This window comes from Mixophyes fleayi, chromosome 4, assembly GCF_038048845.1.
Source record: "Mixophyes fleayi isolate aMixFle1 chromosome 4, aMixFle1.hap1, whole genome shotgun sequence".
Classification (NCBI taxonomy): domain Eukaryota; kingdom Metazoa; phylum Chordata; class Amphibia; order Anura; family Limnodynastidae; genus Mixophyes; species Mixophyes fleayi.
Genome location: NC_134405.1, coordinates 136,693,028 through 136,716,553, shown reverse-complemented (window position 1 = coordinate 136,716,553; position 23,526 = coordinate 136,693,028). Strand labels below are relative to the sequence as shown.

Sequence of the window (23,526 nt, the reverse complement as noted above, 5' to 3'; positions counted from 1 at the left end):
ATTACTGTAAAAATGTTAAGACAGTCAGCTGCTGGCAACCATGACTGTCCTTCACCATTTTTCTCAACTGAACCTTCTTCCATTTCTGGGTCTGGAAAAGATTTTGGTTCTTGTGCTGCATGGGCACTACCAGGGCCGCCGAGAGGGGGAGGGCGGGTACTAATTACCCGGGCCCGGGCATGTCAGGGGGCCCGGCCCGGGCCCTTGCAACGACGATTTATTTATTTTTTTCATTTTTTTTTTTTTTAAACTAAATGTTTTTGTTTTTTTTGGGTTTTTTTTGCGGCGGGGGTGGGGGCTCGGTCGTTGGTGGGGGGGAGCAGGGTAGTTTAAAAAAAACCAAAACATAATCACGTGATCGCGGCGCCGGCGTCCCTCCTCTCTGCTGCTCTGTGCTCCATTCAGACTGTCTGAATGCCGGGTGTGACGTCATCATGTCACGCCCAGCATTCAGTCAGTAGGGAGCACAGAGCAGCAGAGAAGACCAAGAAATAAGAGAGAAGAAAAGGTAAGTGAAGGGAGGAAAGCAGAGGGGGGACAGGTGGGGTTAAAAAAACGGGGGGGGGGGAGCATGGCACAGAGGGGTTAAAGAACAGAGGGACAAAAGCAGCATGGCACAGGGGGTTAAAGAAAAGAGGGACAAAAGCAGCATGGCACAAGGGGTTAATGAAAGGGGGACAAAGGCAGCATGGCACAGGGGGTTAAATAAAAGAGGGACAAAAGCAGCATGGTACAGGGGGTTAAAGAAAAGAGGGACATAAGCAGCATGGCAAGGGGTATACATGGGAATACTATTTTAATGTTGGGGCTGGAGGAAGGCCTAATTATTAATCATGGATGCTATTGATTTAACGGTGGGGCTGGCTGTAATTTTCTAAATGTAGCCTTTTTTTTTCCAAATAGGTCCTCCAACATTCCAGGATCCGGACAAGCCGCAACTAAAGAAACCAGCAGCCACATGTGGTAAAAGTGAGAAGAACAGGTAGGACAGAGCAGCATAGTGTGTGAAATGTTGTGATTCTAGTACGGACAATGCCAATGTTTGGTGAGCTCAGTGGGCGCAGGCCAAGACTGAACTCTTTCTGTGCACACTGCATTCTTCCTATACTACACAAGGGTGCTAGATGTCCTGAAAGTCAGGAGTGCTTGTACAAATGTCACGGTCTGGTGAATTCAGGACCTAGTGATTTTGATGTGCTAGTGACGCCCCAATGGTGCATAGCCACACCCCCAACAGTGTGACCACACCCCTGAAAAAATTAGCTTACTCAACTATAAGGGGGGCCCCATAAATTTGTTAGACCGGGGCCCTGAATTCCTCTTGGCAGCCCTGGGCACTACTGTGGTCATCTGACAGTTCAAAGTAACTGTGTGCCTGGAATTGTAATTTGTCATCATGCTCATTGCTTGACACAGAGCAAAGATACTTGTTTACCATATTTGCAGAAGTTGTGGTGGCAGCTGCTGCCAAGCGGGCCAGAGATATCACCAAAGAAAGATCCAAGATGGCAAGAAAAAAGACAGTTGTTCTTTCTGAGTCCAGCAGCTTACAGATATGTTATTCCACTAGATCTTCAAAACAGCTGTGCCCTTGATGTCTTGACACTCATCGGTACCACCTTGTAATTTCCCGCTGCCTTCACTGGTTTTATATTTGTGATAAGGTGATTAAGTGGTAGATAGGGCACGGAGCTGATCTAAGCACTAATATATATATATATATTTAAATCATTCTAGCACCAATCTCCCTTTTCTTCAGACAGGGAATTTTTTACATTTATTAATTACTGTAATGCCAAGAGGTAAATGTATCACACTAAGGGTTTGAAAGTGGAGATGTTGCCTATAGCAACCAACCAGATTACAGCTGTCATTTTGTAGAATGTGCTAAATAAATGATAACTAGAATCTGATTGGTTGTTATAGGCAACATCTCCATTTTTCAAACCCACAGGAAACTCGCAACTTGATACATTTACCCCCAGGTGTTTGTACCCCATTGTTGTAGGTGCAAGCAATTTATTTATTCGTTGATTATCAGTGGTGAACTTGAAGTCACATGAGGTCTTATTTTACAATTATGACGCATCTCTTGTATTTTTAGCATCTGGGGGACATTTCATAGTGCACTAGGATTACAGTTTGATGTAAGGCTACACCTTTGAATGTGGTTAGGATAAGGGTTTGAATTAAAAGTAGATTTAAGTTAAAAATTTGGGTGAGCAAATTTATTTTTTATTCAAAATAACATAACCCATTTTTGTTACATAGCAGGAGAATTTGTACCCGTCTCTTTGGGGAGTTGCAAGAGAAATCCAACTACCCCATACATTTTTTTATCAATAAATCCAAATTTGTCACTTTGTCCGATCAACGCTGAGACAAACACCACCACAACAGCTATCCCTATTTGAATCTACCTGTACTCATAATTCTAACTGTAGTAGATTCATCAAGGGACATATCTGCTAATTTTGTGTGTATTATACACAAAATTACTCTGCGCATGTCCAGTAATGGCTCATACCCCATTGGACGCAGCCATTTCTGATTCCTCTTCGACTACGACTTCTGGGAGGGAACAGGGCAGGGAAGGAGCGTTCACCCGTAGTCTATGTACAGTAAATTTGGACCAAACTCGAGCACACGCAGCAGCGTCCAATTCAAGCCCTGGGCATCTCAAAGTTACTTCTTTTTCTGTCGTATCTCTTGTTCCAGCTACAGGACTAGTCTAAGTTCTGAGTACTAGAGATGACAGTCTTGTATGCATACTATCACATGTGATTGCAATCAAGAGCAACTGTAAAAACATATTTTATTTTCAGTAGACGTTAAGAACATCCTAATAAATGTATTTCATGGGGAAGGATATAAGAAAAGAAATTTAAAAAAAACAAACAAAAAACCTGTATTGTCATTAATGCCGGTACAGTGAAACTGCGAGTGGCTCATTAAATCAGTTATATTATCAGAATATTCTCATCTTTGATATCTCGGTGAACAACATCGCAGACATGACAGTGTCGTACAGCTTCCACAACTTGTCGGAAGAAGTTGGCCACCCGGTCTTCACTTAGAGCCTCCCGCTCTGTGATGAAATCAAACAGATCCTGCACAGGCTCTGGTCTCTCTATGACAATGACATAGGGTTTTTTTTCTGTGACTTCTTTTACGAATTTATAATTCCCATAGGCATTGGACGTATCCTGCAGTGTCTTGTGTAGTAGTGCACATCAGACCCACACCCGAATTCATCAGCGCACTTATCATCAGATCCATTCCTTGTTATATTCTGTAGTACGCAGACCCGAATTACGTGCGTTCTGAAACAAACGCACATTGCACTCAGTATGCATGACTTGGTGAATCAGGCCCCATATCTTTATTATATCACACTATTCTAGACCCACAAAAAATGAACTGGCTTGAGATTCAGATCTAGATATATACAAAAAACAAGTACCTTGCGGTGTTTGTTAGGCTGCGGTTCAAAAGTCACCAATTGCGAGGGGTTTGCAATCCCCAAAAAAAAAATTATCTAAGAGAAAAAAATAGGCTTGCAAAAGTGCATTAAGAACCACAAAAACAGATGCGTGGACTGTGAATAATTTACATCCTTTTCATAATATATGAATTCATCTATAAAATGTACAACTTCAAAACATCATAAAACACAATTTCACTGGGTAAATAGCATGTACCTTGGTACTAAATTGTATCTGAATTACTGACTACAGTGTCCATTCAAGGATGTACTTCACTATCACAAAATTGATACCTTAGTTCATTTAGTATCACAATATGTGGATATACCTCTGTTCCAATATCTTAGATGATAGCTATTTAATCAATGTGTGTCCACTTGTTTGTTCGTTTGACTCCAGATGACACTACAATTAGCTAACTGTGTTCAGACAATCAAGAAGGAATCCTCCTGATCCATTAAAATATGTACTCTGTATTATTATACAAATGTAATGACAATTCTGTTGCCTTTAAGTTTCCTTTAGTTGTATGTACAGGATAAGCAGTCAAAGTTAATGGTATAATAGCGTAGATGCCGTTAGTTTATTCAGACCATGGAGCTATAGAAATAGCCAATTATAGCCAATTAGATTACCAGAGGATTGGATGTATCAGTAAGATGTGTCCGCATCGCTCCAGGTGCACTGAAACCGTGCTGACTAGCACAAACTATTGGAAATGCTCTGCTGTAATGCTCCTCCCTCTCCCTCGACGGGGAATTCCTGTTAGGTCTCCTTTCGCCATCTCCTTATAATTGACCGCAACTTATCTGTGTATATCTGACGAACAGTCACAGCAACAGAAGTTGATTTCCAATATTAGTAGGACAATCTGCCAGTTAGAACAGGTGCTCCCAGAGTTTTCCAGAATATCAGAAGTCTAGGCTAACGCGTTTCATCACCCTGGAGCGATTTCATCAGAGACCATTAAAGTGGTGTTTTATGATGTTTTGATGTTGTATATTTTATAGATTATATTTTATAGATGAATTCATATATTACTAAAAGGTTGTAAATTATTCACAGTCCACGCATCTGTTTTTGTGGTTCTTAATGCACTTTTGCAAGCCTACCTCGAAGAAGAGATGTGCGATAAAATCCGCACAGGAATTTCTAAATGCTCAATTGGTGTGGTCATAAAACTTTTTTCACCAGATAGTACTTACTAATGGAATGCATCCACAAAACTTCTCCAAACGCTTCTGATCAATGTTGAAGGGAATGTGGTCTTTCAGTTGACTTTGTTCATGTCTGGTGGTCTTGCCCCAAGATTACCCTATTTTGGAACACAATAAAAACTCTTACTGTCAACATCACAAATCTGATTCTTAGACTCACTCCCACTAACATACTAATAAAAACATATAGATCAGTTTTCTGCAGAAACAGAATTTTTATTCACATTTATCAAGTATCATGGAACAAGCTGATGTGACAACTTATATGATATTTTACGGATGCAGTCATAACCCACCTGCAAATTGTGTCAGGATATACTTATCCTAGACTTCTCATGTTCCTTCACAGTTACAGACTAGAGTCAAGCTCAACCTTGGTTGTGGTTTTACTAGATAGTAGGTAGGGACAGTGGGGAATCTCATTTATCCATTCATGCGCGTCACTAATTAGATGACAAAGCATTTAGCCACCTTAAGAAAGTCATAGTTAATCCTACTGTTTACTTGCGCTTCAATGATTTCTTGTCTTGGGTATTCAGAGCACTGGGTAGAAATCATATTGTGTCAACATCCGCCTCAGGCCTTTGCAATGCTTTGTTTTAATTAAACAGTCGTATTCCCCTGGTCTGTTCCAGTTCTCAGTCAGCTGTTGGTGTTAGCCAAGGCGAGGTGCCCCCGCCAGGCTGCCCCCCTCTTTTTTCTTTGTTTCAAATGTTTATGAAGTTCTATGAGAGCACCACCCTAGAAATTATATAATGTGGATAGTTGCAAAGATTAAATATTGAGAGGCCCATTTATGTTTCCTGTGCGGATGATCAATCCCTGGTTAGCATAATGTGGACTCTTGCACCCCATCATGTCATCTCTTTGTATACATCAAATTACTTGTGGGAAAGCCCAATACTGTATAGTCTTTACACATATATGTACAAAGTACGTGAATGGAATTTAATAGTTTTACACTGAAGGCAGTAGAAGTGGCGTACCACCATATACCAGTCCACTTCAACCACTGTATGTGTGTGTCTGTACAGTCATGGCAAAAAGTTTTGAAAATTACACAAGTATTGGTTTTCACAAAGTTTATATGCTTCAGTGTTTTTAGACCTTTTTGTCAGATGTTGCTATGGTATACTGAAGTAAAATTACAAGCATTTCATAAATGTCAAAGGCTTTTAAGGACAATTACATTAAGTTTATGCTAAGAGTCAATATTTGCAGTGTTGACCCTTGTTTTTGAAGACCTCTGCAATTGGCTGACAATCTTCTGGGCCATATACTGACTGATGGGCACCCATTCTTGCCTAATCAATGCTTGGAGTTTTTCAGAATTTGTGGGTTTTTGTTTGTAACCCGCCTCTTGAGGATTGACCACAAGTTCTCAATGGGATTAAAGTCTGGGGAGTTTCCTGGCCATGGACCCAAAATTTTGATGTTTTGACCCCCGAGTCACTTAGTTATCACTTTTGCCTTATGGCAAGATGCTCCATCATGCTGGAAAAGACATTGTTCATCACCAAACTGTTCTTGGATGGTTGGGAGAAGTTGCTCTTGGAGGATGTTTTGGTACCATTCTTTATTCATGGCTGTGTTGTGAGTGAGCCCACTCCCTTGGCTGAGAAGCAACCCCACACATGAATGGTCTCAGGATGCTTTACTGTCGGCATGACACAGGACTGATGGTAGCACTCACCTTTTCTTCTCCGGACAAGCGTTTTTCCGGATGCCCCAATCAAAAAGGGGATTCATCAGAGAAAATGGCTTTACCCCAGTCCTCAGCCGTCCAATCCCTGTACATTTTGCAGAATATCAGTCCGAGCGAGCATTGCACTGGTGGTGCCCCAATCCCACAGCTGAATTAACTTCAGGAGACAGTCCTGGCGCTTGTTGGACGTTCTTGGGCACCCTAAAGACTTCTTCACAACTATTGAACCTTTCTCCTTGAAGTTATTGATGATCCGATAAATGGTTGATTTAGGTGCAATCTTACTAGCAGCAATATCCTTGCCTCTGGAGCCCTTTTTGTACAAAGCAATGATGACTGCACATGTTTCCTTGCAGATAACCATGTTTAGCAGAGGAAGAACAATGATTTCAAGCACCACCCTCCTTTTAAAGATTCCAGTCTGCTATTCTAACTCAATCAGCATGACAGAGTGATCTTCAGCCTTGTCCTCGTCACCACTCTCACCTGTGTTAACGAGAGAATCACTGACCAGATGTCAGCTGGTCTTGTAATTAGAGGTTTGCTAATGATTTGCAGACACTTATTGAGATTGTAGTAGTTGCTAGACTATAGATTAGAGGTTGTTCCTGCTGTATTAGCTAGAATATTCAGGTTGAAATAATGCTTCATAGCAATTGCGTTCCTACCATATAAAAAAGTTATTCCACATATTCACAAGTTGGACATAAGTATCTGCGCAGTGTGTCTGTTGTCAAGCGGACGCATTTGCTATTCATTCAGATCTGGACGCATCTTTATCTCAGAATACAATGTACATACGCAAACATGCTACTTTTTTAATCACAAGTTACAATTGTGCTTGTGTTCCACTCTGAATCAGGCCCTTTTTAATCATTATGTTCCCTGGGTACAATGTTATAGTTAAAACCTCATGATATCAAGATGATCGGAAGAATTGTTATAGTTGTATGCAGTGGTCAAAGTGGAAATTTAGAAGTGACAGTATGAAAAATGTAGGTGAATTAAATTTCATAGTTTTATAATCAAGACAGTAGGAGAAATGGTGGTATGACATACCACAGTATATCAGCCCACTTCAACCACTGGTTATATGGCTTGATTCTTATAGTTAAATGATAGCACTTTAAATTATAGCACTTTCTCAGCACGAAAAGCACAGCGTACAATTGCTCCTTTGGTTACAGGTTCAAGTAAAGGGGGAACAATCTTCCCCTGTCACAGAACTCTGAAGATTCTGCATGGCACAATCCTCAAGCAGTTTCCCACATGACTGCAGGCAGCATTGCTGCCCAATTAGAAAAATATAATCTTAAATTTCAGACAAGCACTGTAGTGACAAAATACAAAAATGGGCATAATCCAAAGGCGACTGAAGAATATTAAGATAGATAAAGCTCCAGGTCCAGATGGCATACACCCAAGGGTCCTTATGGAATTAAACTCGGAAATAGCTAGACCGCTATTCTTAATTTTCAGAGATTCAATCTCATCAGGCTCAGTACCAAGGGATTGGCGAATAGCAGATGTGGTGCCGTTGTTTAAAAAGGGGACGAGATCACAACCAGAGAATTATAGACCTGTAAGCCTGACATCAATAGTGGGGAAACTACTGGAAGGTATTTTAAGGGACAGTATTCAGGATTACTTGGTACGCAATAAAATTATTAGTGGGAATCAACATGGATTTGTGAGGGATAGGTCATGTCAAACTAATCTAATTAGTTTCTACGAGGAAGTTAGTGGGAACTTAGACCAGGGCAGGACAGTAGATGTGGTCTACTTAGATTTTGCAAAGGCCTTTGATACAGTGCCACACAAGAGGTTGGTTTACAAAATAAGGGAACTGGGTCTAGAAATCAAAATTTGTACTTGGATCGAAAACTGGTTAGAGAATAGGGAACAGAGAGTTGTGATAAATGGAACATTTTCTAATTGGTCAAAGGTCTTAAGTGGAGTTCCTCAAGGTTCCGTGCTGGGACCACTCCTTTTTAATATATTTATTAATGACCTTGGTGATGGTTTAGAGAGTAAAGTTTCTATTTTTGCAGATGACACTAAACTCTGTAAGGTAATAAAATCAGAGCAAGATGTAGCTTCTCTACAGAGGGACTTAAATAAACTGGAGGATTGGGCGGCTAAATGGAATATGAGGTTTAACACAGATAAATGTAAGGTTATGCTTTCAGGGATCAAAAACAAGAACGCAATCTATAAATTAAATGGAATTAATTTGGGAGAATCTATAATGGAAAAGGATTTGAGAGTGCTCGTAGACAGTAGACTTAGCAATAGTGCTCAATGTCAAGCAGCAGCTGCAAGGGCAAACAAAGTATTGGCATGCATAAAAAGGGGCATAGATGCAAGGGAAGACAGTGTAATTTTGCCACTGTATAAATCATTGGTAAGACCTCATCTTGAATATGCAGTACAGTTCTGGGCACCACTCTATAAAAAAGATAATTTGGAACTAGAAAGGGTTCAGAGAAGGGTGACAAAATTGATAAAGGGTATGGAGTCATTAAGTTATGAGGAAAGGTTAGCCAGTTTAGGCATGTTTACTTTAGAAAAGAGGCGTCTAAGGGGAGATATGATTACTATGTACAAATACATTAGGGGTCAATACAGAGAGCTTTCATGGGAACTTTTTATCCCAAGGACCATACACAGGACTCGTGGTCATCCCCTAAGGTTAGAGGAGAGGAAATTTCACAACCAGCAAAGGAAGGGGTTCTTTACAGTAAGGGCAGTCAAGATATGGAATTCATTGCCAGGGAAGGTTGTGATGGCAGATTCAATAGATATGTTTAAGAAAGGGTTAGACAAATTTTTAGCGGAAAGGTGTATCCAGGGATACGACCGTTAGTTTAAAATAAAGGATAGTAGTGGATATAGGGTAAAAATTGGATTGCAATATTGAGTCTGGGGGTTTTTTCACAATTTAAACAGATGGGTGGTTGCCTACTCTGGATTAATTTCAAATATAAGTGCAGGATCGCAGGAGATCCAAAATAGGTTGAACTTGATGGACTGGTGTCTTTTTTTCAACCTCATCAACTATGTTACTATGTTACTATGTTACCTGTTACTGATGATTTACCATTTAAATATAAGATACCATTCAACTGGACCTATTGAAGCGCAAACAAATCGACTACAGTCAGTTAGGACAATAATATTAGCTGTCTTACTATAAGCTGTTGTCCTCTTATATCAGCTGTTATAGGTAGAGAGAGGGTCTTAAATGGTGTTAAGCTGTCCACATGTGGTGCCGTTTGGACTACCAACTTAGTCATTTTAAACCAAATTGGCACCAAATTTCTCTGCTTCGGACCAGCAATTCCAATCTGATTAGTGTCACTAGATCCAGCTTCATTTGATCCAGTTGCTTGGCTAAGTATGATTCTCTTTCCAGGTGGCACATTTCTAGGGACAGCAGAAATAGATTTTTCACAAACTATTTTCAAATGCAACCAAATTACAATTCCACCAGAATTCCACCAGGGAGTGCCATTGCATAGGTCTGCTGAATTTATGCTTGTACTGCCTAGGAAAACACATCTGAAATCAAGTAGTGTCTACATTTCTAAATGAAAAATGAATATTTATTTGTATAGAACAAACCTTTTTCAGTGTAAGTTAGGAACATATAGTGGGATTCACAGCAAATACAAATAATTGATAAACTACTTGCAAGAGTTTACAATAATTTCTATTTTTATATTAAAAAAAAAAAGACCAGGGCAATTTATCTGTATTATTGTTATTTTCGAGTTGCATATAAAACTAGTTCTGGCTTGCAATTCATGTATGCACGTCACTGACATGTCTGTCTACAACTGCAACAGCGGTGGGAATGGGAGGACTAACATAGGCCATATACAGTAAGGGCATTCTGGAGCGGATACAGCTAGTTCAAGTCCTATGTTTGTCGGAAGTACGCTTGTTTTCAGCTGTATCTTTTGCACCCACTACAGGTCAGGTGAAGTAAATGCCAACTGATAGTGATGTGATGACTGGCGCGGCAACTTGAGATACACTTGAATCTGAAAACAGCTGAAACTACACTTAAGTTGCATGGCCTTTTTAAACACGCAACAGGATTGCAGTTGTCACAACTGTTTGCCAAGGGAGACCAGGAGATGATGGCTTTCATTATCCCTTTTGAATTATAAAAGTTCAAATAGATGTCCTTCCGCTTAACAAATGTCCTAAGCACATTCCAGACTTGATGGAGAGATGTTTTGGAGCCAAGAACAGTCTAGATCTATTTGGATTATATTATATTGGAGCTATGCTGACCATGTGGTACATCTGGGTTAAATGATTTAAAGGTTGACAGCACATAGGTATAAGGTACAACCAAAGAAGTGCAATCCATTCAGTAATCAACTACCTTACTTGCGGCATATTGTTAAAAAGGAGATGGGAGCCAGATCCAGAGTAGGTGCAAACCGTGCAGGAGTGAGCGAATTAGCTGGTTGAATATTATTGGCACTTCTTCAAGGTGTAGCAGCTCCTGTGTGAATCACCCACACAAAGATGGTGCATGTTAGGGACACCTTGCAGGAATCCCAGTAACAGGAATTTGAGCAGCTCAAGTTTTCTAGTCTATGTTCCAGTCCTAATTGTTATAGAAATTAGAGGTCACGTAGAGTCAGATTCTTAAGCGCAAAAATTGATTTTCCTTACCATGCATGCGTTTCAGTCTGCTTTCCCCCTTGCGCTTCTTTACACTCAGAGAGGAAGAAAGGGGAGTGGTCGTGGAGGTGTAGACATAGTACAGTAAGGGCGTGTTAACATTCCTTACGTACAATACATTGTATGGCAAGGATTTAAAGTTCTGCAATAAATTTTGTTGGTTCTTTTCCTTTCATACACTCTATTGTTACACTTTCACCAATCATCTTTCTAAAACATGGTACTTAAACTTTATGGCAGTTGACATCCCTCTAATTCTCAAAATATGTTATCGCACTCCCTTGAAAAATATGTTCAGATTCTTATATCCGGAATCAGGAAAGCATAAAGTTATTACTAAATACTTTTTTGTTAAAATTCAACTTAAACTTTAAACAGAGACTCAATTCTCAGTGTCTATCTTGTTGTTGCTTATTATTAACATCCTTGAAGCAGGATTCCTTTTAGAAATAGCCACATGCATTTCATCACCCGCATTTAGACAATTTCTGGTCTTGGTTTTCATGCAAAAGTGATGAAGATCCAATTTCATATAGATGTTTGCTCACTACCACTGTGCACCAATCTTTTTGGATACTGGTTTAAATAATTACGTATATGGTCTATAAATCTAGATGCTAAAATTATTTCCAGGTTTAAAATCTAGTGTGAGGATTCACACCCCCAGAAATGTTATCTAGTAACCCCCATGGGGACAGTCTCCCCTGGGTAAGAACCACTGCTGTAAAGATATGGATGATGTTTCCTATATATTACATCTGCTGTATAGGGAGAAATGATAAAAGCCCTATCACCAGCTTATCGCCCTGTGATAATTTGGCACCTATATCTCCAGTGGGCAGTTCTACGCCTTATATAGTGAGAGAAAAGTCAAAGGCAGTTGGCTTTATATGAATACAGGTAAATGCGGCAAATAAATCCAACTATAATTTATATTGCAATTTTATGTATTGATCCAAGTAACGGTCTAGCAGTTTATATGGTTAACTCTCTAAAATCATATCAAAATATTTTGGTAGAGGGATATAGATGGGTTAATTCTACATTAAATATATCCTACTTGGCATTCAAATGAAAATTACAATTAATAAAGTATAGTGTAAAGAGTGCGCATTGACCAGGGGCTGGTAATATGTAGCCTCTAACTATTGTTGAACAATTTCAACACGTGCAGCCCCTGGTTGCAAAAGCCGTTTAATTGTGATTGGTGAAATGAAGTATTGACAAATACAAAAGTTAAGGTTTATTTATTTGATTAGTTGCTTTATTAAGAGACTTCTAAGTACAATTAAAGAAATAATATTCAGCCTTGGTTTCCTGTCCTGTTTGAGTCCTGCTTAGTGTCTAGAAAATCTGTCACTTGCTACCACCTTAGTGGCTTTTGCTTTGCACAGTTTCCGAGAACTGCAAATATCTTCCTCATCTGCAAACACATTTGTCAGATGTACAACTTCCTGTGCTCTCTTGTATCAAGTTTTAGAGAACTGGAACATCCTGATAACGACAGTACAGTTTACCTGCTATAGTGAAAGATCATACTTCTGCACTCACTTTACAGCCAAGGAGAACGTCTCATGATACATTCCAACCTGACACTCGGACATCTTGCATTTTTCTCAAACTTCTTGTTTCGATTTATGTTAAAAAGGAACAATTTTGTTAACAAGTCTATAAAGTCTGCAGTTCTGAAGCAATCTACAGTATATGTTGTGAAGTCCTCACACCTGCTGGCATCTGTCCAAACTGAAATGCACCATCTACAGTGACATTACTTATAGGACTTACTTTGCTGTGACAGGACAGGACAATGGCACAGTTGCAGTTTAAAGATGTTTTCTGGGTAAGTTCTTAATTATTTTATACTGTTTGCATAGAAAGATTTCAACTGATCAGATACAAAAACGTATGTGAAACATGCAGGAAGTAATGATTAAGAGACCACTTTGTAGCCGAGGACTGAAAGTATATGACCCTTTGCCTTAATATTGTTACCTCTAGTAGTTGGATTGGACTTCATTGTACACAATTTGTTTATTTGATCCTGCAGCAGCAGAAAGGGTTATAACAGAAATAGAATGTATACATTCAAGCTGTAGCCCCAGTTTACTGAGTCTTAAACATGTTATCGTGTTGTAATGCCACAGAAAATAATATAAGGGAATAATTACTTCACACTGTGATGATGCACATAAAGCCACTTATTGAATAAAAGGATACAGTTGCGAAAGTGGGCCTCCCTTTTAAGTTAGGAAATTCAATGAAAACCCAATCCATGACATACACTGCCTAACAAAAAGTATTCACTCCCCATCCTTTTTTTGTTACACATAGGAGTCTCACAGCCTGGAATACATTTTTTTCAGAGCGGGAATATTTATTTGTGAGTCACACATTCTTCTTCATAGTGTCCTAGCAAAAAAGAAAGATAACAGTTAACCAGAAGGTGTCTCGATTTTGGGCCAGTTGGGAAACGTGTGTGATGCCCATTAAATTATTATTATTATTATTACACGCAGCATTGAAGGGGTGTTTTTAGGGGAGGGGAAGGGGGCTGGGATGGCCCAATGCCTCTGAAGTGTTGGGCATGTGACCAGTGTGATATGGTGCACCCCCTTCTAGCATGATCATATCCCCTGGAGCTTGCACCCTGTAACAATTTGAAATCATTAATTGTGGAAGATATGAAGTAATGAAAAGGTAAAAAGCTGGAATATAAATGTTTTCATATGTATTCAACTCCATTGGTCAATACCTATTTGAACTACCTCTGACAGTAATTACAGCAAGTAGTCATTTTGGATGTCTTTGGATAACTTTGATACTGGGTTGGAGTAATATATGCTCACCTCCTCCTCTCAAAATTTCTCAAGCTGGATCAGGTTAATTTGGGAATGACAATGGAGAGGATAATAAAATCAGGGTCAGAGAATCCCAAATATTACAATAAGGTCAAGAAACACAAGAAAAAAGTATTGAGACCTGCTGATGGGGGAGGTGTTGGGGGGTGAGTTACATGGAAGAAATGATTACATGGTCTAGCTTTAAGTCACACTAAGATGGGGGAAAATAAATGGAGGGAATCTAAATGAGATGTGGCAAAGACCTTTGTTCATATCAGGGTTATGGGGCGGTGGTCTGAGTGTGAAAAAAGCCACAGGGCTCAAACCTGAGCAAAGGTATTTTCATTGTCTTGCAGGTAATAGGTCATTTGTTCCATGCGAGCTATAAGCCAAATATAGGCCTTAAGAGCAGAAATGTGTGGGGACGGGTGGGGTGGAGGGGGTCATGCTCTTTACAGGACGAGGCATTTGGTTGCCGATAAGATGTGGGAGGATAGTTTAGCAGCGTGCTTGTCAGCATCTTGTAGTGGTTGACAAAGGAGGAAGGTCTAGAGATCTTTAACAGGGCACAGCAAGAGCAAGGCCAGGAGATCAGAGTGAAGTGGCAGAAGAGAACATAGTCACAAGTTTGTCAGGGGTGTTGTTCCAGTGGTAATATACTTTATAGGCATTTTCTATAATCAGGGTTGATATGGAGCTGGATGCTATCTTTTCTCTGATTATCTCCCTAAGTCCCTTTTTCACTCCCGCTGATGCCTTCCCTGAGGTCCCAGGACCTTGCCCACTAACATTCCATAAAGTAAAAAAAAATCATCCCTCTCCTCAGGAGGGAGTTGATGCAAAGCCCTTCAAAGTCAGTGAGGTTTCTGAGGAGTTTGTCTGATGGAAGGGAGCCCAAGAAGTACCTCAGTTATATATAATTAAAGAGCTTATGAGAGAGCTCAGGATGCTTGGTTTGTAGGGCTTTGAAAGTCAGTCAGGAGCCTCTGTCGGTGAGGTCAAACGTAAATCAGATGCCTACCGCCATCCAGCCTAGGCTGTAGTGATGTGAAGAGCCTAAAAGGAAATTAGTGTTGTTCCATAATGGAAGTATGGAGAGGGATGTCGCTTGTGAGGTAACTGGGGTTTTACAATATTCGATCTTTGGATATTAAGCTAAGATTGAGATAGTACCAGAAGAAATTGACAATCCTTTCAGCGCTTCAATATCCACTGCAGCAGTTAAATTCACTGATAACTAACGTACTAGTCAAAATATAGAAGAAGGTACAAAGTAAGTGAGTTTTTCTGCGCTGTTTACCACCAAAAGGAAAAACAAAATAATACTTAAATTCAAGGATTTTGATGCACAGTGATTCTTCTCAGATCCTCAAATAGTTAGGTACATGAAAAAGAAATATAAAACTAATAGCACAACACTGTGTGTAATAGCTAATAAACAAAAATAGTAATCAAACAGCAGTTTTTCATAAGTGTAGGTCTATGAAGTCGTAGAAATTAAATGTTTCTGTTCTGATCACACTTCCACCAACGAACTGCTTGTATCAGTGCACATAGAATATATTGTGTCAATCACCAGACCATTCAATAAGATTGAGATAGGTAACCTCGATGTCAGGCCAAGATAAAGTAGATGGGGGAGGGGGGCGAGGGGCAAAGGAGGCTATGATCTGACTCAGGTGTACTGCCCAATAATATATTTTACTACCTGGGAAACATCTGCCTTCTTGATTCGTTGGTTTCTTAAGTACAGTGAGACATGTTCTTGGAGGTTTATTATTCCAAACAAATTTAGGGAAACTATTTTTGAGGGTTGCCAGTTCTGAGAAGGGAACCTTGACTTGTAGAGTCTGAAAGAGGTAAAGGTGTTTGGGGGGACATTTATTTTTATCTCAGTGATCCTGTCCAGCCATGAGATTATTAGGGATCTTCCGGAGTGGAGGTCAATTTTTGTTCTTGATAGAAGGGGTGGGAAGTTTTCTGTATGTAGAGTCTCATAGGAACGTATAATCTAGATCACCAAATGTTTGATCTTATTCGCCATTTAAAATTGAAATGAGTTGCAAATCTTTGATGTTCGTGGGAGGAGACATTGAGAAGCGTCACCTCTGATTTTGAGTAGTTAATGTTATAACTGAAAAATTCTCAAAATGGTCCATAATTTTGAAGTGGTTAGGATGGGATGTATTAGGTTGTTGGAGGGTTAAGAGGACATAATCAGCAATTAGTGATATCTTAGTTTCCAGGTAGGAATCTGACATGTTAAGCCATGCTTTTTGGCAGAGCGAAGTAGATTTTTGTCCAGAATTTGTCTGTAATGTTCATCTTTCCATCAATCATGAGAAGATTACCAGTTCTTGCTGGTGAAAGCTTACCAATAAAACTGTATTACCTGGCTGATGTGCAGTATTTGCACCATAATACCTTTTAGAGCTCGTACAAAAAAATTCCACTGTAATCTTAACAGTCTACAAGAGTTTATGGCAAATCATTGCAGTATCTTTTAGTTAGTGTTTTGCAAACTCTTTGAAGGCAATGAGAAATAAGTGGAGGAACTATGGACTGAAGATTGTAAAGTAAAGTACTTGCATTTGTGACTGCAATATGTAGCCTTTAAGTTGTGGTGAAGCAACGGAAATGCAGGTTTTCTTTTTTTAATGCACCTATTTTTGTTACGTCTGTTCATACAAGCTTGCTCATGGCTTAATGCATCAAGGTGGTGGTGACTGCATGGCAGACAATTCTGCCCTTTCTCATTGGAGTTGCTAGATGGATTGTGACATTATTGAATGTGGGCTAGATGCAGGAGAACACCTCACCCTAAATTATAGTTGGCAGCAGGCTTTTACATTACCATTTCAGACCACGATGTTTGAATGGCATTTCTCTGTTCCTTCTTATGTGCCCAGTAGTCAAATAGATGCAAGGTTAAATGCACTATGTGTTCATGTGTTTTGCAGTTAGGAAATGAAACTCAAATCTGTCAAAATACAAAAATTACAATAACATATTTTTAACTGTTCCCAGGGCAGGTTAGTGGATGTCCAATTGCTTAGGATAGCTTTCTTAGCCAATAACAATAACATTGAGCAATGGAACGACGGTTCCAACCAGCCTCGGACTGGGCTGCCGGGCAGCCGGACTATCCACCGGTAGGCCCGGCTGGGTTGAAGCTCCGCCCCCTCCACTGTTGGGGCGGAGCTTACGGGGAACACTGGAGTTCAGATGTCGGCGTACAGCAGCACCGCAGCGAACACGCCCACTACACGTCATCACTATCGACGAGGATCTCTAGTCAAGAACCTAGCAAGCAACACTAGCGTGCATTCCAGCAGACACGCAGGCTAACGGATCCAGATCCATTTCCGGGACTGCAGCGCGACTGAACAACAGCAAGTATTACTTAACGCTGCTGGATTAAATGGAATTTCTCCTATTTTTTTTTCACAAACATATATTTGGGCAGGTGGCTGAATGGTAAAGCCTCCATAGGTCCAAGGTCTGTATAGCAAAGCTGTCAGCGATTTAAGGGGCCTTTATTTTACCAGCAAGTGAAGCAGATCTGCAGGCAAGTCCTATTTCCAAATTCACCTTCATTAACTCAGACATGGCTTTGGTTTTTTGGTAAAGTCTTGTCATTTTGTTTACAAAATACATCAGCCAACTCTGAATATTTCAAAGGGTGACAGTGTTGGATATTTATGACTGCAAAACAAATGGAATAAGTAAGTTTCAGTCTTTCAAGATAGGTAGCAAAGTATGAATAAAAAACTGCCACAATTTATTTAGCAAATTTCACTTTGGTCTGTAAAGGAAAAAAATACCCCCCACCTCCACCCATGACCAGTCATGATATAACAAGACCAATGTTATTTAATGACATTTTAAAAAACAATAATACAACTATAATGATGGACACCGCTTTCGTTATCAGGTCTTAACGGCCACTGGAACTACATGTTAGATATAGATAGTTAGATATAGTCCTCTAAGTGTGTTGCTCTGTAGAATATTGCATGTTCAAAGATATTAACACTATGCAATGTAGAATGTAAATCTTGTTAGAGCAAACTAGCTGATCATAAGAGTTTACTTCTACAACTTGAGGACTTCTACAATTTGAGGACATAACCCCCCGGGATGGACATTATTTGTTTTTTTCTTTAACACCAGTAATACCGGCATCACGTAATCGGCTGTAGGTCTTATTGTGTGTTTATTGTGTTTTTTTATTGTCTATTAGTAGTACGTGCTTCCATATCACAGGAGTAGTGGTCTATATGGTGTAGCTTTTTACTGAAATATTTTGAATTGTGGTGTTTCTATTGTTCAATTCATTTGCTTGTTATAGATGATGGTTTTAATTCTATTTTATTAACAATAAATTATAACATCAATTTTATCTGGTCACCCATATATATTCACTTTGAATAATACGTATTACCAAATCTGGTTCAGTATACAGTTAAAAACCAAGAAGTCAATGAGCGCCCAACAATATTACATTTTTGGACCTTATAATGAAACTTGTTAATGTCCTTCAAAATAATACTGCAGCATAAAAGAAAAAATCTACGAGAAATGTAGGGAATGGAAGCTTTTTGTTTAACAGCAAGTTTTACTTGTGTAACTTAAACACACTAAAGCCTTATAAGATGGATCACAAGTAAAAATAAAGACCTATTTACCAACTATATATATATATATATATATATATATATATATATATATATATATATAAACAAAATAAGTGGGAGGGGGCGCCACATAGTATAATACTGTATTCAACAATACAGAGAGGTGTACCACAAGCCAGAATTTAGATCACCAAGTGGATATAGGCACTCAGGTGTTAGGAGTGAATCAGTAAGGAAAAACATAGGAGGAAATATTTCCAAGACCACCAGCACCATACCAATATGCGTATCAGATAAAAGAACTTTAAAGCTTATCTGTAGGTATAGTTGGTCTCTTCATAGATTAGAATAACTTTATCTGGCACGCTACCACATTGCCAGATATACAGGTCACTGAATCCTTTAGATCACCAAATACTAAATAATATTTGTCTGAGAGGCATGTTGGTGTCAGTAGCTGAGAGGGGGTACTGGCACTGAATTGCTGTTTGGAGGCTTCTGGGGTACCTCTTTGCGTGGCAGTGTGTTCTTTCTTGAACCTTGCTGAGGATTATCTTTCAAAGGATTCAGTGACCTGTATATCTGGCAACGTGGTAGCGTGCTACTTATTGGATCCTGTTGTCCTGTTCCAGCTTAAAGATACCCAGATAAGCATATATCTTAATTTTTTATGTAAGTGTACATCTGTATTTTACTCTGCAATAAATATGTAATCATATGGTATTACACTATGAGAGCTTTTCTTCTTCCTATAAACGTGGTTATCACTGAGGATATATGAAGTGCCTGTCTGTGATCCTGTAAGTGTTGAGCAACAACACTCCACCAGTTTGAAGGGGAACCAAAGTTATTCTAATCTATGAAGAGACCAACTATACCTACAGATAAGCTTTAAAGTTCTTTTATCTGGTACGCATATTGGTATGGTGCTGGTGGTCTTGGAAATATTTCCTCCTATGTTTTTCCTTACTGATTCACTCCTAACACCTGAGTGCCTATATCCACTTGGTGATCTAAATTCTGGCTTGTGGTACACCTCTCTGTATTGTTGAATACAGTATTATACTATGTGGCGCCCCCTCCCACTTATTTTGTTTTAGATTTATTCCAGTCCACCATCTGGCTTTGTGGGAATTTGGCAACCTCCTGAACATAGGATACCTACTCCTTCCAAAGGACATTATTTGAATTGGAACTTATTTATCTTCTCAGAGTTACGCGCTGTATTATCTATTGTATTTGTTTATATATATATATATATATATACATGGCTGACCACACCCCCTTGACTGGCCACACCCACTCTTACAGTTGGCCTCACCCCAATTTAGTGGGCCCCTATCACTGCATTCCCCCGGTGTGCCCTTCATGCCCCAGTCCGACACTGGTTCCAACTCTGTGAACCCAGTTCCCAATTATCAAAATTAGTGCATAGTATTACTAGTAACTCCTTCCCCCAATGAAGTGTAAAGATGGAATTATTAAATTCCCTTAATCCGGCTCTGGTTATAATACTGTCCTGCCTGGGGACATGTGTAACGGAGTAGCTGGATCTAGTGCTAATCACGATTAACACTGGCTTACCGGAGGTGAGCCAGTATTAATCGTGATTCTTCTTATTAGTCTGAAAGAGAGCAGATTTAAGTTTTTGAAAGGCAACTTAATTCCTGCTGTGCATTTATATAAAGCTCAGAAGAATTTTTATTATGCTTCCTGATATAAGAGATGGTTTTTTATATTCATCTCTGCTTTAGCTGTCTGCCAAAATAGGAGAGGATCCGATTCATGATCCTGATTGGTTGTTACAAAGGATTGCCAGGTAGCCTCTAGCATGTTTCTAAATTGAAGAGAATTGGATAAATACTGAGGGAATTTCCACTGATTACACAGCCCTTTATCGATTCGACTAGACACCCTCAGCCAGATCTGACAAACTTATATGTTCTATTTTCGAGTTGTGCTGCCGATAGGCATGTACTTTCTTTTTCTAATGGAGCCCTCCAAATGTCTATCAGATTTAACTGATGAGCAATATAATTTACCCCTACTTTGGTAGCATAGTGAAATATATTTTTTATTTTATCTGCATAATAGAAAAAAAGGAAAATTAGTAAAGGACATACCTTTCATCATCATCAGCAGCAGCAGCAGCAGCATTTATATAGCGCCACTAATTCCGCAGCATGAGTATTCCCATAGCTGCGTTTCCTTTTTAAATTCTTGTTCAATTATTTGTATTTTTTTTAGTAATGGGGTGTATCTGAGGTCTCCCTAAGTGTCAGCATTGGTGTAACTGAATCTAACAGCAACTAGCTAATCAGTCACTATGAGATCCAGGTTTGACTGCATCTATCAGTACTTGAGAAGTACAATATCACATTATCTTGTGTCAATTTTCTGCACCACATTTAGTGCAGTAGTAGCGGGCCTCATTTATGAAGCGCAAAGCAGCTGAGGTGCAGCGGAAAATCCTCTGATGGCATTGTACCCATATATTTGCTGAGATAAGTCTAGATTTCCGATAAAGAGTACACGGGTTGGGACGTGCCGTGGTCAGTAGGAGGACTTGGGCCACCTAAGGGCATTCCTTGCTAAGTATGGCATAGGCGCACCACTGCACATAGTTTTGCAGAACAGCACAAAAATTAGTTTTTATCTTGCAGAGTAAAATGAAATGAGATTAAAACATTTTAGGGATATACCTTGCTTTGTGGTAGGGCACACTTCTGTTTTCATTCTACAAACACAGTTGAGTTTTACACCAAATCTGAGGTTTTGTATATCAGGTTCCGCCCTATACTTATAATGGAACTCATTTTCAATCTTGCAGTTGCACATTAGCGGAAACTAAGACTAATTTAAAAAAAAAAAAAATTTCAAACACACAAAAGTGACAATTTGTAAGCATAATTATAACAGCCCCAATATCCCTATACTCTCATGAGGAATTCAATAGAGCTTGGACTTTAATGTGATATGTAAAGTTTGCACAGTGCATCTCTTCAGACTCTTCAGCCTCACACCAATCCTTGGCACACTTCTATCATGTACGGCATCTTCCAAGTCTGGGGAGCATACCTTCACCGTGTGCTGGGAGGACCATCTAGGTGCTGCAGGGCAAAACCAAAACATTTTGTATTGCGTATCCAATGCACTTCATAACTCAGGTCCACAGGATTGTCAGTATTGATTTGTGTAGTTATTTTACTTATTGACCATCTGTGTCTTAGTTTGTAGAATTCTTCGTGACTCAGCAGTAAAATATCAGCTCAGAATCTACAAACATTCAGCTAAATATGGCTAATGTCCCACATCTCGTTGATCACAACACTTTTGAAGTTCAATTTGTGTAACCAATGATTTCTCAGCTTGTTTTTAATTTGTAAAAAAATAAGCATTGGGTCTGGTTTAAATGAATAAATTAAGTCACTGTATCAGCTGCTATATACACAAAAGTACTAGAAGCACTGAGATCCAAGATTCTCCTGCGAACATTGACCGAATAATTGACTAAGAGTAGTGGTCGTATAGCAGAGGTCCTAGTCATTATCCCACATTTCTCTCTAGTAGTTGGGGTTTGATAAAAATGGAGTTCTTTATCTGTGCCTAAAGTTTATGCTATCACTTCTATTACATGCTTGTTAAATAACACTTGGTTAAGAAAGTTAAATATGTAACCGTGTTGATTTGGCCACTAGCAGGAAAGCTGTGCTGTCCAATCAGCATTCTGAATAGATTTGTACTGCTCGGTGGCTAAGTGGTTAGCACTTCTGCCTCACAACGCTGGGGTCATGAGTTCAATTCCCAACCATAGCCTTATCTGTGTGGAGTTTGTATGTTCTCCCAGTGTTTGCGCGGAATCAGTGGCGCTATATAAATAAATGGTGATTATACTGCTGACTCTATTCATCCAAAGTTGTACAGGTTGTAGGTCCCTGGAGAACTGACCATTAAGCAGGTGAAGTAGGAGTAAGTACCCCGCACTTATGCTAGCTGGAAATAGTGATTAGATTTATTTGAAAAAAAAACCAAAAACTTTAAGTGCACTCTTCTTTGAGTACTTTGTAGCATGTAAAGTGGGTAGGTGCAAAAAAATATATTTATAAAATGACTGACATAGTATTTTGAGAACATTATGGATAATGACACATTTGTAAACACTCACAAATGACCAACACATTAGTGATATGCAAGAATGCCAGGATGTGCTTTGAAATTTAGCAGTTTCTCAAGCTACTTTCCAAAAGAAATGCAGCTTGAGAAACCACCAGAGCAATAGCGTGGTATAGAGATATTGATTTCTATGCTGTGCCACCTCTGCTGATATCAGTAATATATGTGTCTGTCAAAGTCGAGGATTTCAAGAAAGATGCAAAGTTGGGGGACAGACTGATGGGGCAGGTTCTGTAAATGGTGTCCAGCATGGGAGACGTCTTGGAAGTATGACAGCAAGGTTATTTGCAGTGGTCATACTGGGCTGTTGTGGGGGGTGTCAGGGGGCTTTACTTTAAAAACATTACTATGACTATTATTATAGGTGCAGCTCTTATTCAACAGTTTCTACTATATATTTTACAAACATTGATGCTCAATGATAAACTGGTGGCACTTCCTAGAGCCTGAGCTAGATTATCGAACAAAGCAAATAATATTACAAAGTGAGACTAGATTGGTTTATTAGGGTCTCGTATACCACATGAACTGTTCACATTGCTTCCACATCAACACCGCTGGTAAAAACATATACATATACATATATATATGTGTATATATATATATATATATATATATATACATATACAAACACACACACACCCACATATATATTTAAACATATAAATCATAGTTTTCATGACCTTGTTTCTTTAACGCTGAGTTAAATGAGAGACTTCTAAAATGAAAACAAACAAAACCCAACTTCCTCTTTGTATAGCAATTATT

General features: G+C 39.2%; 1 protein-coding gene across 4 annotated transcripts in view; it reads left to right on the top strand.

Annotated features, from left to right (window-relative positions):
- Positions 1-12,565: 12,565 nt before the first annotated feature.
- PSTPIP1 (proline-serine-threonine phosphatase interacting protein 1) overlaps positions 12,566-23,526 on the top strand; it is an 89,690-nt gene continuing 78,729 nt past the window's right edge. For 3 of the 4 annotated variants that reach the window (XM_075208421.1, XM_075208420.1, XM_075208419.1), the window contains exon 1: positions 12,566-12,948. In XM_075208421.1, coding sequence (XP_075064522.1) covers positions 12,916-12,948 — 33 coding nt within the window. In that variant the 5' untranslated portion in view covers positions 12,566-12,915. The remainder of the gene's footprint in view (positions 12,949-23,526) is intronic. The other variant, XM_075208423.1, reaches the window with a different exon arrangement.